Source organism: Armigeres subalbatus, chromosome 2 (assembly GCF_024139115.2).
Source record: "Armigeres subalbatus isolate Guangzhou_Male chromosome 2, GZ_Asu_2, whole genome shotgun sequence".
NCBI classification, from domain to species: Eukaryota; Metazoa; Arthropoda; class Insecta; order Diptera; family Culicidae; genus Armigeres; species Armigeres subalbatus.
This window is the reverse complement of record NC_085140.1, coordinates 386288634-386307595: the sequence shown is the minus strand read 5'-3', so window position 1 is coordinate 386307595 and position 18962 is coordinate 386288634. Positions and strand designations below refer to the sequence as shown.

The 18962-nt window shown below is 38.3% G+C and overlaps 1 protein-coding gene across 1 annotated transcript in view; it reads left to right on the top strand.

Annotated features, from left to right (window-relative positions):
- LOC134213170 (ras-related and estrogen-regulated growth inhibitor-like protein) overlaps nt 1-12893 on the top strand; it is a 64572-nt gene extending 51679 nt beyond the window's left edge. Inside the window, exons 4-5 of the mRNA XM_062691851.1 lie at nt 11112-11280; nt 11699-12893. Of these exons, the coding sequence (XP_062547835.1) occupies nt 11112-11280; nt 11699-11841 (312 nt within the window). The 3' untranslated portion in view covers nt 11842-12893. The remainder of the gene's footprint in view (nt 1-11111; nt 11281-11698) is intronic.
- Nucleotides 12894-18962: the final 6069 nt, after the last annotated feature.

Here is an 18962-nt window from a genome sequence, read left to right as displayed (position 1 = left end):
TGCAATTATTATGGGAATTTCTGTAAAAAATAAAGTTGTTTCTCCCCGATTTCTACCCCAATAATTCTATTCAACCCCTGTACCTTAGTTAAAACTGCGAGTAGAACAAATATACTTAGACAAATAGTTTTGCACATACCGTCGTTGAGGTATGACAAAAGCCGTCAAAGAATATGCAAAAAATTATGTATGATTATAAGGATCCACAACAATGTCTGCAAAAAAAAAGTTTCTAAAGTAAGTTTAAGAGTGTTGCTAGATTTTTCTTGCCATATAAAAGATTTCTAGCCGGGGTATTAAACAGGAAATGCGCCCAGGCAGTGTGATAATATCTCCAAGTACTTTTGACGGATTCTCAATCTGCAGCCAGCACTTCTAATTTCTGGGGGAGAATACAAAACGTGATGAAAAATCACGTCACAAATAATAACAAGCAGAAGAAAAAATGCATGCTTATCTTACCCTCGGAAACCTCATAACATCTCCGGTGCCCTTGTACCGATCAAAGATTTAGAATGAGGACAGAAAACCAGAATGCATCCAATAATTCCAATTTTATCAAAATCGAATTATTTTAGGCAATTGCTAATTTCCCTAACCCCTGTACATATTATGAATCTCAAGACAAATCGATTCATGAAAAAAATATTTCAAATCGGTCAACTCGTTCGTGAGAATAATGGTGACAAAGGAAACCTTAACTCATTTTATTCTTTGTAATTTTTTTTTAAACTTCAGGCCCTTTTTGAATACAACCCAAGTAAAAAATGCTTCCATATGAAACTACAAAAATACAACAAAAATGGGTAGCACATACACACATACGCTTTACCTAAGATTATGTGGATATGAATGATGGAGGCGTCTGTCAAAAACAATGAAAAATTTGGGTAAATTGACTTCGAATCAACAAGCGAAAAACTTTATTTACCTTTGATTTTGAGCATTGAATATGGTGTTTGCTTATTGCTTAATACAAACTACCCCGTTTAGTTTTTCCACTTGATTGTATTATTAAAGTTACGTATTCCGACCTCAACATTGATGTCATCCTCAAAGTCTCGTACTTGACTCAACTAGTTTTTATGAGAAATTTTTATTTCAAGCAAATTTACATATTAATGTTACTTTTATTAGATACCATATTTAGGAATAATTGGAGAAATAGGAAAAATTCACCTTCATAAAACTTTCCTATTTTAAGTGAGACTATTGTTTCTGAAAGAAAGTTATTTAATATTGTTTAGTAGAGTCGAGTAGAGTCAAATACGAGACACTGAAGACATTATCTTTTAAGTCGAAGCTCGTATCTGATAAAGATTATAAAGGGGGTGAATTAAATATAGTAACTCGTCTTACGACAGACATGGTTTATTGTTCTTGTTTTTCATCTTACAGGTGCACATTCGTCAAAACGTCATTTGACATGATGTCTTTTGATTGACGTTTTGCCTCTCACGCCTCAGATTACATATTTAGAGCAATTTCGTGTTAGACAGAATTGTAGACATATTTATGCGCTAGCTACAAATTCGACATACTTCATGAATTGGTATCTAGCTTCTGAGAAAAATTCTTGAAAAATTATGAATGCCATTTCATAGCACTGGCTATGTTTCTTTCTTTCGAGATGAGATTAATTTGTTTCAGTGAGATATATAAAAAAAAGTTTTCCCATTTATTCATTTTTTTTGCCTTGTCTGGTCGAACTAAGTCAAAGACCTTTCCATCCCGCAACCACGCTAGCCACGCTAGCTACGAAGAATCCGCAAATATGTTTCTTTTTTATCGTTCCATGTTGCTCATGGTGTGCTTCTTATTCGACAACCATTTCCATCAGGTTTTAAATTCTGCAACGTGCTCGGCTGTTTATTTCCATGGACTACTGGATGGTGCGAAACACCTTTAATTAAAAAGTACCAAAATAAGCGATTGCCTTGTCTTCCTATAATATTGAAAGGGACTCAAGGGTGACCCTGAATCACAGGCTCTGAAGACGCATTTCATTCGATCCATCACTGACATTGGCAATTTAACCGTTACCTTCCACAGCTGGTCTCAATTTCCTAGCAGCACAATTCTGTCAGATTCGGTTGCAGGGTGCAGGTTGTGCAGAAGTCACAGACAGTTGTCAGTTAGTTCCCCAATTTCCTTATTTTGTTTATGTAGGCCAAACTCATCAACTCAACTCAAAATTATATTTTAAAAAAATTAAATAATTTTGCGACGACTTACATAAGAGAAATAACTATGAGAGTCAATAAAATCCAAAACAAACACACTAACGAAAAGGATGGAGGAGACGCATGGTACTGCAATATTGCGCCATCATGTAGCTTCCGTTTTTTCATAACAACATACTACCCACTTGAATACTGTGTATGTTGAATTCCGAATAAATTATGTTTACTTTTATTTGTTTTCCATTGTAGTAATATAGGTAATGTTATTATTTCAGTTGCTTACGCTTAAAAACTCATCAATGCGCCTCAGTGACGATATCAAGAAATCGATACCTGCTGGGAAACCATCATCAGCGTTACTAAAGCACCATGGGTGAATGTGTTTCTGGCATATCAATTCCACTTGTAATCTATCTGGGAAAGCCATCTACATTTCATCATGTTTTCCTTCAGCCATATAACTTGCCGGCATCGTTACAATCAGTGCATCAATCAATCCGGGATCTATATTTAGTCTACTTTTACCAAAAGCCTTGGCTTCTGTTGGTGCAGATAGCACCCTCGTCTGGCAAATTCCCACCCGAGTATATTAGCATATTTTATGGAGCACGGGATAAAAAAACCCGAGAATATTCGATAGCAGCTGCCGGATGAGAAAGATTAACGGGATAGAAGCGGCTCAATCGGCAATGCATCGACAGGCCTTCTTCAATGTATGCACTCAACGGTTATTTTTCAGGGGCACTCACGCAAAGGATTCGGTGCTAAAAATAGCAAATGCAATCAATCGGTGATAGCCTATCGAAAAGAGATGGGACTGCTGATGGCAATGCATTCTCGATAGAAAGCATATCATCCGCTGATGATTCCTGGAAACGGTGGAATGTTTATCAATATCATACTGTTGTCCGGGAATAGCCAATTCATTGGAATTTATAAATATACCTTTTGACAAAATAAAAGTAATAGACAATTTGCCATGCAGGTAATGTGCAAACGTTTTTTCAACAACACAAATATTATCCCCGACGAGAACGCATTTAATTCTATGAACCACCAGTTTGCGTATTCTGAAATCCTAGTAATTTATTGGGAAAACCCTTCCAGCTCTCATCGTCAATAATATGTAAAGTGAGCGCCAACTGACCTGGAAAATGTAGTGGGAAATTCGAACCAGACACGCGAAATAGCGCGTGCAGTTTTCCATTGCCGCCCCAGCCTGGGCCTTCGTGAGCTAGTGCAGCAGAAGTACTGTATCTCGGTTGTCTGCAACACGCCTACCCAACTAATCTAATATGCGGTTTTTCCCTTCTCTCTTGAGTGTTGACGCCCGCCTGAGGGAGGAATATCGGCCGTCTGTCGACAAGTTCACTAGTAATAACGCGTTGTTTTGCGTGTGCCAATAAGAATTATTCAGAGGCGTGTGTAATAATTGAAGTATAATGCAAGCTCTCATCTATGTAGCTATATATTTGTCTCCATATATTGTTTACATGATACTATTACTTCGAAATCGTGTATCGACAGTGCTAGCTGATATTTATTTAAAATATCGTGTTTCCTATCCTTTTATTTTCAAAAATATGCCCGTTTAAACTTACTATCATCAGAGGTGACAATGTTAATGATGATGGGAATAAATTACTGTTTCAACAACTTTGTATATCTAAGCGATGGTAAAGGGAAAATTTCCCACGCTCTATCCTTCACTATGACCATTGTCACCTCCGATGATGGTGTCAATGCCAAAAATCCATTGAATTTGAACAGTTCCATAATGAACCACATGACAAAATCCTATTTAGATGTTCTAACCACGTCTATGGCGACAACAGTCGGCGTGTTCAGATTTTCCTAATTAATTTAACCATCAAAATTCAACGACGGCACTACACTGTCCGTGAAGTGTTGCGGTCGGAAAAACCGGCCCGCCAGTGCACGTAGTGCGTACTTCTTATATAGCAAATGTAGTACAGTTGCAGATCGTCATAACACATGGCAGGAAAATTTCCGCACTTGAAAATGCATGTAGAAAGAGGCATCTATATAAATGGGACCAAGTTTCCATCGTTGTAGCACCAACCTGTATCAATCGAGCGTACATAAGGATTGACTGGAATTTTACCAGCTTGGAATGAAAATCGCGCCGGTACAGCATCATATGTGTAAAATTCCATTGATGAGCCAGAAAATCTTTACCGCTTCAGTGAAGCATGGAAAATCACGACGATACGACGGCAATGGGAGCCGTTCGCTTGACAGAGAGAAAGGCCGGATGCTGTAATACCAGTGGCGCCATTTATGCAAACAACACGTGCACCTTCATCATACGTTGTGCCATCCTTCGCTGTATGTACACTTCAATGCACCGTCAATAAATATCAGCAAAGATTAGGAAGCGTTGGATATTTTCTAGGACAGCAGAAAAGCTCAGTTGGTTTACGAAGAAAATTGTAATTATTTTGATCATATTTCAAAAGCATCTCACCGGATACGAGAAACTAGTTTCAGTTTTCGAATTACAAAAAAAAAGACAACTAATAGGTGAGTGAAATATTGCACTCACTGACTGTACACTGCGATAAAGAAGTTTAACGACAGGGCTAAGTTAAATGGAATATAACCACAGAGCCTTCTGCCAGAATGTCGTTCCAACAACGTTTTATTTATAAGGACTGTAACGAAAATAAGTTATCAACCTTTTTATTTCTGAAAAAAATTGGATGAATTTCAAAATTTATTTAAAAAAAAAAGCTCAGCAATACATGTTAAGTCTGTTTGTTTAGTTTTATGGAAAAGAACATTCTTATAAATAAAAATTAATTTAGGTGTCCTTCCTGACGATTTAACTTACGAACGGGTTGACAGATTTGCAAGATTTTTCCTCTAATCGATTTGTATTGGGGTCTGCAAGGTTTGTTTGTACATAAAGTTGGTGAATTCAGCGGGGAAGAGTAAAAAAATCATTACTAGACCAACATTTGAAAAGGGCGTAACAGCCAAAATTTATTCCTTCTGACTCTTCGTCCACAGCTATATATACTCAATCCAGTTGAAACCCGAAATTGGGTGCTAGCGAAGTTGGATTTTTCGCACAATCCGTACGTTAAACCTAACTTCGGAAGTGGTGCGCTGATTAGCGCTTCGCGATATGAAAACAGCGCACCACTTCCGAAGTTAGGTTTAACGTACGGATTGTGCGAAAAATCCAACTTCGCTAGCACCCAATTTCGGGTTTCAACTGGATTGAGTATAGCTATGTATGTAGACGAAGTATCAGAAGGAATAAATTTTAGTGTCACGCCCATTTCAAAAGTTGTTGTAGATTATAGAATACAATTATGGGTTAGTTGCTAAGGAAAGCAAAACAATCACACGAAAGTTGATTTGAGAGTGCGGTGCTGCAAATAGTTCAGTATGTGAAATTTGCAAAGCTGGTTATTTTTGGCTGGAATTTAATAAATATTGCACCATTCCAACATTTATGCAAGCCTTTCTCTCCTAGTGTCACAAATCGACATAAAATGTCTTCGTTTTATAAAATTGATTACCTTCTGGTTCAAATTCCGGTCACTTGATCTTGATTTTCTTCCTTTTTTCGCAAAGTTAGCAAACGTGTAGTATTTCACAAGCTTGTTGACCATGAACTTTTACCTTCGTGGGTTGGATAGCGAAACGCTTGGCCAAAATCACTTTCAATTTGCGATACATCGGAAACAACAAATTTTAAAAAAACAAAAAAGTTCTGATCTGAATCTTAACAGATGAATACGACGAATGCATGTTAAAACAAACCAATACCTTTATGAGCTTTTGGGTAGAAACGTTTATGGCATAATTTTTATATGATACTCATCATCAAGCAATAAAACAATTGTAGAAAAAAAATGTCATGCCGAAATAGAATTTTTACACAAAACCATTTGATTTGAATGATTTTCTCCCTTTACGAGTATACATTTTCAGCAAATATTCCAAATCATCAGCAAACGGGGAGAAAAATCGAAAAAATCAGTTTTCAAATTGAAATCTGCGAATTAAGTGGAAGAGTTTCATAAAATATTTTGAAGTTGAAAACCGAAGCAAACTTTTGCCACAGTTTCATCCCATTTTTTGATGTCGCAATTACGTTGCGATTAATATCACGCTAGTGGAGCTGCCACCATTAAAAAGCATTGTATTGTTCATTAGTACGGTCTTCCTTCACTTGAATATGCATTAGAGTGAAATCAGGAGTGATTCAGTTTCATTCCAAATTTTCGACCACTATTCTAGTTTGAATCTGGAGCCAAATAGAACAAACCCGCTGGTTTCCCCAGCAGTGTTCTATTCATGTTTTTCAAATTTTCTATTAAATGAAACCATCATGTTGGCGCCAAGAAAGGCGCCGTAATTGCAAAGTGGATTGATCCGTAGATAAAATGACGCATTCATACACCAAAACAATTGGAAAATATTTTAATCTCGTGATTCAATCGTGGTTCAAATCTGCAGAAAATAGAACGGAGCGTTATACCAGTTTTATTTTTGGACATTTGACTGGTATAAAAAATGAATCTAGAACAGCTGCTGGGAAAATGAATGTTTCAGATTCATATTCAAACTGACAACCCCGAACGATTTGAATCACTGCTGATTTTACCCTTATTCGTTTGAGCTCCATATTACACGAATGGTGCTCAACAAATAGAAGCCGTCCACGATTTGCAGTTGCGTCGCGTGTGTTTGGCTGAACCTTGTGTTTTACTCTTTTTAAATGTTGATATACATCGTCGTCATCTTCGCTCCTACCAGTTCCTTCGTTTACCAACTTCTTGTACCGGCCGAAGTGTCCTTTGCAGTACTCGTTTCCATTCTTATCGTGGCCATCCACGCAGTCTACGGAGGATTTGCAAATCATCTTCCATCTGATCGAACCACCTTACTCGCTACGCATCTCGACTTCTTGTGCTCGTTGGATAGTTGTCGAGAATCAATTTCACCGGGTTACTGTCCGACATTCTGGCTACGTGCCTAGTCCATCATAGTCGTCCGATTTTTGTGATGTGAATGATGGACAGTTCGCCTCCTTCACGTACCGTTCGCCATCTGCAACCCACCATAGATGTTACGCAGCACTTTCCTTTCGAAAACTCCAAGTGCGCATTGGTCCTTTACGAGCATCGTCTAGGTCTCTTGTCCGCAGAGGTCTCGTAAACGTTTTATAGATAGTCAGTTTGGTATGATGAGGAGCACTATTCGATCGAAGCATCGTGCACAGTATGTACGATTTCTAGCCACGATGCGTCTCCAAGTTTATCCCAAATAATAAAATCTAAGAAAATTCTAACAAATTCCCCTAATATATTTATTGGATTTTTTATATATGCCACGGGAAGTACTCGTGGGGGGAAATTATTTTAAATTTCCAAGCATGGTTCAAAATTGCAAAGAAAATAGTTCGGAATTTCCAAAAAAAATAATGAATTTTCCAAATGAAATTGTGTGAAATTTGCATATGAAAATGTTCGGATTTTCTGCGAAAGGTTTTTGGAACTTGCATGGTAGATTCTTCAAAACTTCCGGAGGATATTGTTCATTTTTTATGGGAAGTTGTTGAGAATTTTCGCAGAAAACTTTTCGAAACATCCAAGGGGCATTCACAGGAGTTTTCACGTGAAACTTTTTGGAATTTCCACGAGAAATTCTTCGGAATTAGCAAGAGGAATTTTTCGAAACTTCCGTGAAAAAATATGCGAAAATTTAACAGGAAATTTTATGGAGTTTCGTCGGAAAATAGTACAAAATGAGGATTTCAACAAGATTTTTTTACCTCAACGGGAAATTTTCCACAATTTCTAAAAAAAACAATGGACTTTGCTTGGAGCTTTTTTTTATTTCTATGGGAAATTCTTTGGAATTTCCAAAGGAAGTTCTACAGGAAAGAGCAGTTTGGTCGAAAGTGATTCGACGGAAAGCTATTTGGCCGAATAACATATTAAGCCGAAGGTCCGAATTGAACGCCAAAAATGTCATTTGATCGAATGTAACATACGGTCGAACTGGTACTTTGGCCGAAAAAGCCGTTTACCCTAACAGGTTGTTTGGCCGAAATAGTCGTTTTATCGAATAGGTCATGTGGCCGAAAATGCCGTTTCGCAGAAAAGGCAATTCCGTGGAAAATATCCTTTAGCCGAACGGGTCATACGAATGAAAATGTCATTTGCTGAACGGATAGTATGACCGAAAATGTCGACCCGTTCATTCCAATAACACTTTCGGCCAATCGACCTTTTTCGGCCAAACGCCTTTTTTGACCAAAGGACCAGTTCGGGAAAACGAACAGTTGTATATTTTCGACCAGGTGGGTTTCGGCTTCATTGTTTTTCCGCCAAATAGCATTCGCCCAAATTGTTTTCATATTCGGCCAAATAGCATTCGACCAAATAGTTTTTGGCCGAAGACCTTTGACTAAATAACCCTTTCTGTCAATTGGGTGAAAATCGTTTGGCAGAAAGCGATTTGTTCGAGACCCACTTAGCCGAATAATACGATAAGTCAAGGCCCTGTGCCATTTGGCCGAAACGGTTATTAGGTCGAGAATGTTGTCTGGCTGAAAGCGACATACGGCGGAACTGGCTACCTCGCTGAAAAAGTCGTTTGCCCTAACATATCATTTGGCGGAAATAGTAGTTCGGCCAAAAACGTATCTTGACCGAATATGTTATTTAGCCAAGAATGCCGTTTGGTTGCTTAACGAGGCACATGGCCGAAAAATGTTGACTCGATCGACAAAATGACCACTTTGGCCAAACAACACATTCGGCCGTATGTCCATTTCGGCCAAATGACATTTTCGGCCAAAAAGCCCTCTCTGTCAAACAACTACATATTTAGGCCAAACGACATTTTTTGCCAAATTACCTGCTCGGCTAGATGACTTTATCTGCCAAATGTCCTGTTCAACCAAACAACATTTTCGACCAAATGACTTTCGGCTCTTCCCCGCTCAAAAATATAATTTCTTTGTACTTCAAAAAGATTTTCAAAAATTTTCAAGCATAATTTTTTTTTTAATTTTCACGAGAAATTCTATGGAATGTTTGTGGGATTTTTTTTCGGATTGTGCACTTACATTTCCAACAATTTCCACAAAAATTCTTCCAAACTTTCACGGGAACCTCCCCCGGATTTCAACGGAAGCGTTTTAAGAATTGCGAAGGAAATTCCTTGGAATTCAACGGAAAATTCTTCGAATTTTGCAATCGAAGTTTTTCTTAGTTTTCGCGAAAAGCTTTTCGAAAATTCAACGGAGAATTGTATGGAGTTTTTAAGAATATCATTGATGTTTTCTCAATTTTCTCGAAAAATACTCTGGACTCTGAAGTTTTAACAAGATGTTTTGAAAATATCAATCGAGAATTTCCACGAAAAATTCTGTGGACTTACAAGTTCACAAGTTTGAATCGGTGTGAAAAATTAGAGATCAGCGGCGTGACAGATTTTAAACGGAGGCGCACAAATCCAAAACTGTCGACTGCAGCAGAGTGATGTGGTGGTGTATGCCTCCCAGATTCGTCACCATTGTCACCATTGCCTTCGTTGTCTGCAACATCACCGTTAATGAGCTTTTCGAAATGCGGCCTCTGAATCACCTCGCTGTCATACCAGTTATTCCTCTGATCCGGGAACACCGTGCCTAGTGCAATAGTTGCGGTGCTACCAATAGTGATGTTGATCAGCATCGGGACAACAATCTAATTTCTGGCTTTTAATTTTTTTATTATCCTTTGTTTTGTTAACCTAAAAAATATGAAAAATTGACAGTACCGTGAACAAAAAAAAACCATCCGAGGTCTATATTAGGGTTTTAGTACCGGGAGTACCGGTGCCGGAATTCCCGGGAGTACCGACCAATTTTCGGTACCGAAATACCGGTACTGGCGTAATGAAAGTACCGGTATTTTCGGTACTAAGCAAAAAGTTTTGGTTAAAACTTCCGGTGGTTAAAACCACATTATTTGAATGCAGCAGCTAGTAAGAAAGATTTTTACTAAAATTTCAAACACCTGACAACAGAGGTAATAAACCATAGAGGACGATTGTCACTGCGGTTCACTTTGTTATCATCCCCAAACATGTTGAGTACTTATCTGTCAAAACGTACTGATTTTTCCTTCGTTGACATTTAGTACCCTATCCTTGCCAGCAAAAGATGTTTCGACAGTGACAATCAATTTGGACAAACGTCAGGCGTCCGATGACGTACATCAAGACAATTAAACCGCAACGACATCGTCACATCCCAAAAAAATCGTCACACTTCATCAGTATTTTTCCAAATCGTCCCCGCTTGAGGCAAGAGTGTTCCTGTAAGTTTGATTACTGCACCAGGATTCGTAAAGATTGTAAGACAAGAGTTAACTCACAACGACTCAGAAAAAGCTGAAAGGAAAATATTTGTCAATGCTTCATGATTCACTAGCAACCGCTCGCCCTACTTCTGTAGGCTCAGATAGAGCGTTCTCTGTTTCTTGAAGCTTCGCTACTAAAATACGATCCCGTACGTCTGACGAAACATTGAATATGCTGTGCGTTTTGAAAGTCTATTCCAAGGATAAGGACAAGCCCCAAGACAAATGTTGAATACATACAAAGCAATGAATAAACCATTAAATCCTGACTTTTTATTGATTTTAATGATTTTCGAAAAAAAAACCTCCAGTACCGGTATTTTACCGGTACTCCCGGTACTGAGGGGTTCAGTACCGTAGTACCGGGACTCGCCAAAAAGGGTCGGTACTTAAAACCCTAGTCTATATGACTACCATGATGCTATCCACACATTTCTTATCAAAATGCACCATAGATTAACCATTTACACGTAATTTATTTGAAACAAATGCACTTATCCACCTAACGAAAATACTTTTGTTTTCTTTCAAACAGGTTCAGGAAACGGAAGGAGCCACCTTAGCCGCCTCGCACGCCATCGGGTTCTGCGAGGTTTCCGTCGCTGACAACTCACCTGCTCTATACAAAGCCTTCGAACGGCTACTTATTGAATCCCGTGCGCGCCCAGTCAAGCCACGAAAATTCTCTGTCAGTAAAATGTTCGGTAAGTGATGTTTATCAATACTAGTAGAAACCCCATGTAACGAAACCTAATTGTCCTTTGGCTTCTAATTTCGATTTTCGTTTTAAAATTCTAATTTCTATAAGTGTAAAAATGCAATTTTACGTTATAAAACTTTATATATAAATGAAGATTTGAAGCACAGAAGTCATGCCTCAAACAAAATCTCATGTGCTACTTAAGTGTCCGCCAGAGTAAACGCGACGTGCGATGTGACGCGACGCGACTCACGCAAAGGAATAACAATTATTATCAATGAGTTATCAAATTGCACTGTCGCGTCACGTCGCATCGCGCGCTCGTGTCTACTTTGGCTTCACCCTTAGACTTGAACTGATGTATTGAGTTTTCAAGATCGAATATCAATAATAATTCTATACGACATTTTTCTAACCACCAGGTACCCTCATTGGTAACAATGGCGCCCGACAGCCTTCAACCGCTGTAACGCAGGGTACTGTCGTGCCGTGCCACAAGGGTGAGCTGCACAAGTCCCGTGTAATGAAACGGCGACAGGCATTCACCGCGACGGCATCACTATGACCAACATCGGCGGCGACCGAGGACAGCAACTAAACAGTTTCGCGGTGTGTTTCTTCTTCTAGTCACGAATCGCTCTCCCCGCGGATGCAGAGCAGCAGCAGTGCTGTGAAGAATCAAAATGTAGGTTGATTCGAGCGGTTTTTGCCAAGAGTGAAGGATCGGTGCAGTGAACGCGGCCTACAGATATCTACGTACTACTCTCATTGACTGAACGAACGGAGGGAAGATGTGGCCGGTTGATCGGAATTTAACTGAGCACAAGCGACGAATGAAGCGACGACGGGACGGGCTGTGCCCTGTGCCAGCCAAGCCGGGTCACCGTCGTCGGTGGAATGAACAAAATGTGATTTTAATTTTAGCATGCTCTAACGAAACGCTGAAGTACTCTGCGGCGATCGTTATGCAGGAAACTGCTACTCATCATCACCCCTCACGTACTATATACATTTAGACACTTAATACTAATCCAATGTAAAATTTTAGTCGCTATATAACAGTAGTCCTAAGCGTGCCGCATATTTTGTACGAAACACTTCTTTATCGTTTTAGATAAAGCGGTGTTTTCTTAGTCCTGATAAACAAAAATTACCAACAACAAAAGCTACATTACTAGCGCAACTCTCATATAATGATTCTCAAACAAATATACCAAATATGACCAATGACACTGAGCTACGACACACCCTCTCAAAGTGTAATAGTGCATTGATAATTAATGTAACTAATTACTGTTTCCTTCAGTTATGTAGGCTGTAAAAAACATTCACTTTTCTCAGTTGGTCCCGATGACTTTGGCCTCCATGTGTTGGAGGTCGATGTTTGCCTCCTGATTATGATTGTTATTTTGCTTGGTGAACGCATTTTCACCTATTCCCCTTGCGCTCTATCCTCTCCATTCGACGATGAAAAGGAATGACAGCGGTATTATCAAAGATGTATAGCTACATCACATGTATTCAATGAGACGTTGCTTGATTGGGTGAGAAAATCGAAAACATGTCTACAAGTCAACTAATACGCAATCATTCGATTGCGAGTTCGTTAGCATTGTGTTTGAACCAATCAGGCCATCTGCAAGAAAGGAAACGCGCTAACTCGACGCGCAATTAACCGTTTGATTATGCACACGTGCGTTGCCCGCCCCACGCCGAATCGTCATTATTGTGCGTCAACTTCTGTAATTTTATGTAAAAAGAAAATCCACGAACGGCGCCATCTGCTCGACCATTCTCAATGCATTACAGACGCTTAACGCTTGAGGGATTTCCACGGATTTGATCACGATGTTTCGCCATCATCATCTAACCTGACCTGATCAGAGTATGGTTCTGGCATGAATGTGGCACGTTCCTTGTGAGCCTCATTTTGAAATTTGCTAATGGGGGTTAAGTAAAGTCACAATTAAAGTTCTGTGCTCCATAAGATATCCATAGACAAAAGACGTAACCGTAAGTCTATTTTCTTAATAATCTTTGGCTCAATTACACTATCACCATCTGGTGTACTGTACATGTTCAGAGTAGAAGTTGCCGTTGTGAATTGGCAAATATAATCACATATTTGAGACGAACGAGTCCTAAAGTTTGTTATGTGTACGAATATAAAAATCGTGCTGACATTCAAAAAATCAGTAAAATTGGAAATAAGATTTTTTTTAATTCTTTACACTTGGTTTGTGTATGGAAACTATTTGCCTCAAACTACGTGTGAGTAATACGTCAACCGAATTTTCTTGTGTGATTGTTATAAATCATCTTCTTTTCCATGTTTTAAGCTGTTTTATTTATAAATAAATGCTATGCGAACCAGAAATAGCCTTTTGGCGGAAATTGAAGAAAAAAAAACCTCTACTATTGCTCGGTACTTTCAATATCGTGATGACCACCGTCATCATCATCAAATCATGTCTGTCGCGGCAACGCAACTTTAGTTGTACTTAGTGTGGCCGTGTGGCAGTGGAATTCCTATTGCACTGATTGACGTATTTCTTCCCGATTAACATCGTAAAATTTTCATTTAGCTGTCATCTGCTATTTCACGATCTTTCCTGGAAACCTCAATTAATCTTCTTATTGCTAATGTATGTATCTTATGTACTTAAAATGAATTATAAATTGATGCTTTGGCAACTAAGAGAAAATAACATATTGACAAGAACTGATATCTTGTTTCATCTGCAAACGTATCAGTACTATTGAACTAATTTCAATACTTTTCTATTTGCTTAAAATCTGTTTTCATTCCCCTTCAATTCACTGAAAAATAACAGAAAATGAAGAAGTATCACGTTAACGAGTCACGAGTTAAACGACATCAATAGGACATAGTGACAGACGAGAAAATTTATGTGATTCACGCTTCTGTTTGGCACCTACTCCGTTGTCAGCTGGATCGATGCCCAATACCAGCTGTTTTCGATTTTGGGCAACAATTCATTGAACTTTGGCATCGTTTTTCTTCGAGATATTGACTCGCCTAGTAAATCACAATATAATTGATTCTGCCTACCCGGATTATCCGGGCTTATGGACTATGCGATGGAAGTTTGGCTCACCCGCATTTCCATTCTAAGCATAATTGTCCCAAGTTATTATTTTTCACAATACTACCCTGGCAGATTCTAAAAGAATCCATAAAGACATGAGGTCTGGCGGGCAGAAACGTCTTGGAATTACAACATGAGAGTATGAGACAATTATGCGTAGCACGGTAGCAGAGCAAACCGTTGCTTCTGCAAAATAGGTCGATTCACCTCAGCGGCCTCCCCTCATGCCGCAATACAGAAGGTAACACAGTTGGGCTAAGCTTTCCCAGAAAGGCAGGCTGTTGCCTTGAGAAAGCGTTGACTCCTAAATAAAAAGCTTTGTGATTACATCTTTCCTGGGATTTATGGTCGGATTTCTCCTTCCATAATGGGAGCGACGAGAATCTCTGTAGAATCCTTCAAGCGTTGAAGCGAGAATTGAAAGAGGGCGTACAATCGAAATGAAATGAAATGAAAGCAGTTTATCTGAGAAATGCATTTTTTTTTATAATTTATCAAAAAGGCTGTGAATACCAATAGGATTAATTCGGCTTTGTATATTTTATATTTTTTGGTTATCTATTATTTATTGGTATGCAGTAGAAGCACAAATCTTTATATGAAGAACTCAAAAGAACGTATCGGTCTATCAAAACTAATAATGGTGTATGTTGACGTAGATACTAAAAAATCAATTGTTGCAATGAGTCCCCACAAAAAAGTGTTATGATGTAGAAATTTTTGTTAAACGTACTATGAATCGAATCGATTAAGCCTAAATATGCATAACAATATCAAATACACATATGCTACTAATTGTATACTTGATTGCTGTTGTTGTATGTTAGGTATTCCATGTATTACTATTGATAAGAAATATTACTAATTATGGTTTAGTTGAGAAATGAATCTTTATTAAAAGAACAAAATTTGTAAATTAAAGCGAATTAATTCATAACTTGTTTTTTTATTTATTAATATCACATTTCTCTGATTAAAGTGAAACGTAAAAGGCTAGAAGTGCAGTTATGCAATACAACACAAAACTCAGATAATTCAAGCGTGCTTTCAGGAAAAATGTGCCGCAAAATCCACAATTTGAGAAAAATTATTAAAGCTCTTTTAGTGGAATGTCTCCAACTGTCTAAGACGAGTTTGGTATTTTCCATTTAATTCCACTACGTTTTGTTATCTTTGCAGATACGTATTTCGACCACATAGAGAGTCAATTAAGAGACACTGAAGACGGCCTCACAGTTGAGGTCGAAATACGTATCTGTAAAGATAACAAAACGTAGTGGAATTAAATGGAAAATACTAAAGTCGTCTTAGACAGTTAAACACAATTTGTTTATCATTTCCCCCGAAAGGAGTATCTAAGGTACCACAATTCTTCATCTACTAAAATGTTTCATTATTCAGTACCTGTGTGACCCCTTCTTGATATATGTTTGTAGTCCATGTAGTTCTTGTTGCTGTCCTGGACTCCAGGTAGTCTACGAACTCCATAGATTCAAGGTCTATGGGTCAAACTCCGTAATGGAGGTAATAATTGAAGAATAAACAAGTTGTGTGACGCCTTCTTGGTATATGTTTGTATTCCAAGTAGTTCTTGATGTTGTCATTGGTTCCAGGTAGTCTACGAACTCCACATAGTCAAGGTCTTCGGATCAATCTCCGTAATGGAGGCAGTTATCGAAGAATAATCAAGTTTTGTGACCCCATCTTGGTATATGTTTGAATTCCAAGTAGTTCTTGTTGTTGTCTTGGGCTCCAGGTAGTCTATGAACTCCATAGAATCAAGGTCGGTGGATCAAGCTCCTTAATGGAGGCAGTTATTTGAAAATAAACTAATTGTGAGACTTCTTGGTATATGCTTGTATTTTACGTAGTTATTTTCGTTGTCGTGGGCTCCGTAATGAAGGCAGTTATTGAAAATTACACACTTTGTGTGACCCCTTCTTGGTACAGTAATATCCTGATTATATCCCCTCCTTGGTGAATTTTGGGGTGATCTTGTAATCTTGTAATATCAACGCACCCTCTGACCATAGCCTATCTGCGTTGTATTTAAATACCGCTGAGCGATACGTCTACTGGGCAACACGTCCGGTGTGCACTGCACTAAGATCTCCTTAGATGCAACCGAACCGAGATCTTACTTAAGGCTCCCAAGGGTCCGTTTCGTTGTGATATGTTGCCATAAAATAGAAATATATGCACTTGCTTTTCTAATCTACGGGAATATTTAAATTTACTAATGATATTGATTAGTGACAAGTAAATTCATTCATCAATCAGATTAGAACGAGCTCAGTGCAATTAAAATATAAACGCAATACTTATCTGCAATTCACAGAAGATGTTGGGATTGTCCTTGAAGTAATCACGTTGTGAACACAGACTTCCTGTATTGACGGTGGTTGTTATGAATATGAATACCACTGCTGATACCGGAACAATGAGATTTTCTTCATCACTGGTCGTCTGGAAAGAGGTAGATAAAAGAATTGGGCCGCTTTCACTCGCCGGCCCGCAAAACATTAGTAAGTAATTAATCTTACTACAAAGACAAAAATACAGTTCTAATAATTCTGTCTTATTAATGGGTATCACACATGCCCATCTGATACTCAACTTAACCAAAAACATATCCTCAATACTTAATAAAATGATAACTGTATATAGTTTCTATTATTGTCCATATATACCTACTATTCAATCTAGGATTCCAAATCGGATAAATTAATTCAGTTGCTAACTAAAAGCTTATCCTCAACGCTTTGGCTGTCAATAGTCTCCACAATATGAACCTTAAAGGTTATAACTTTGTTCAATCCTACATCTGTTTATATTAAAACTCAATCCTAACTGCCCCGAAACCGCTTTCAACACATAACTGCCCCGAGCCACTACATGCGACCCACAGGACCCCAATCGAGGACGGCCTACACTATACCGTTGTGAGCTTACACCCTCTCCTGGGCTGTGCGACGCTGAAAACATGCTCCTAACGTTTGATGCCTAAAAATAAAAATTAAACTAATTACACTAAATCTTACACTTTTGATCGAACCCGGCTGACATTCGCGTTAAACAATGTGTTCCATGAGTGCTGATCACTCATGATAACGCCCCGAATCGGCGAATAAAATTCAGTTTAACGCAGAGTTTAAACCCTCTCTTGCGCTAAGTAATGCTGAAAACCTAACTTCTAGGAATTTGATTCGTAGAAACAAATTATACTGAAATTGGTGCGTGGCAAAATAAGTTATACTATTAGCTAATTTAGTTAAACCCTGACTACCCCACATTATACTGGCCCGTTTGGAGTCATCCAGTGGCACTTGGTCTTAGCATTCGTTTTTCACAATTCACCACGCTTACCCCCATATTAGTAATATGTAGAACGAATGCTTGACTATTACTATACTAAGTATAGTAAAAGACCGGAAGTAATAATTGGGCCAGCCACCACCCTTGGTGAATTTTGGGGTGATAAAGTAGAAAATGTGACAAAATCGGAGCAGTTTTTATTTCAAATTTATTTGTTCCGCAAATATGCATCAGTTTATGCCTTGGAAAGGCAAAATACGTGAATGGAATCCGTATTTTATTGCCGAAGATACTAACAAACTTCTTGACAGGTATTCATAAATGATTCATAAGTTACAGGCGGTGAAAGTTATTTAATGAAAATCATTGTTGTTTGCGGTAAATTGGGTCGAAAACGTGATAAAATCGGAAGTAGACAAAATCAGGGGTAGACAAAATCGAGAAGTGACAAAATTGGATCAATACTGTATATGTTCGCATTTTATGTAGTGCTTTTTATTGTCATGGGTTCCAAGAAGGCTACAAACTCCGTAAAGTTAAGGCCATGGTACTAGGTAGTCTATGAATTCCATACAGGAATGATCTGCAGATCAACTCACGAACGGAAGGCTATTAGTATATGTTTGCATTTCGAGTAGGTCAAGTTGTTGTCATTAGCTCTAGGCAGTTATTGAAGAATAAACAAGATGTGAAACCTCATCTTGATATATTTGCATTTCAAGTAGTTATTGTTGTCTTGTTGTTGTTGGTTCCAGGTAGCATAGCATACCATAGCATAGGATAGCATAGTTACGGTGTACTTCGTAGATTGGACACTAGTGATTCTCATGTTTTTCTTTTGAAATCCTTAAGCAGATTGCTATCAGAATGATTTGGGTGAGGTGGGTGTAATCCTTGAATTCAATCTAGGATAAAAATCCCAAAATCATGAGGATTACTACTCTTGGCCACGCCTATCTTCACCGTAACTTGGGAGGGTTGATGTAGTACTTACTTAACGAGAGGCCCCCGACTCAGCGACACCCTCATAAGCTGTAAATATTCGATTATTTTTTATGAAGCCCATCGGCCTTCTTTTTCACTTCACTTCTAAACATATTCATATTCGGCTCTATGCCGTCAATTTTCAGAATGAATATGGGTCAGTGAGTATTTATTTGAATATCACAAATTATTAAATAATCGTAAAACTGAACACATTTTTGATGATTCAAATAAATACACGCATAGATCTAATCCCGACGTTCAATTGAGGGACATT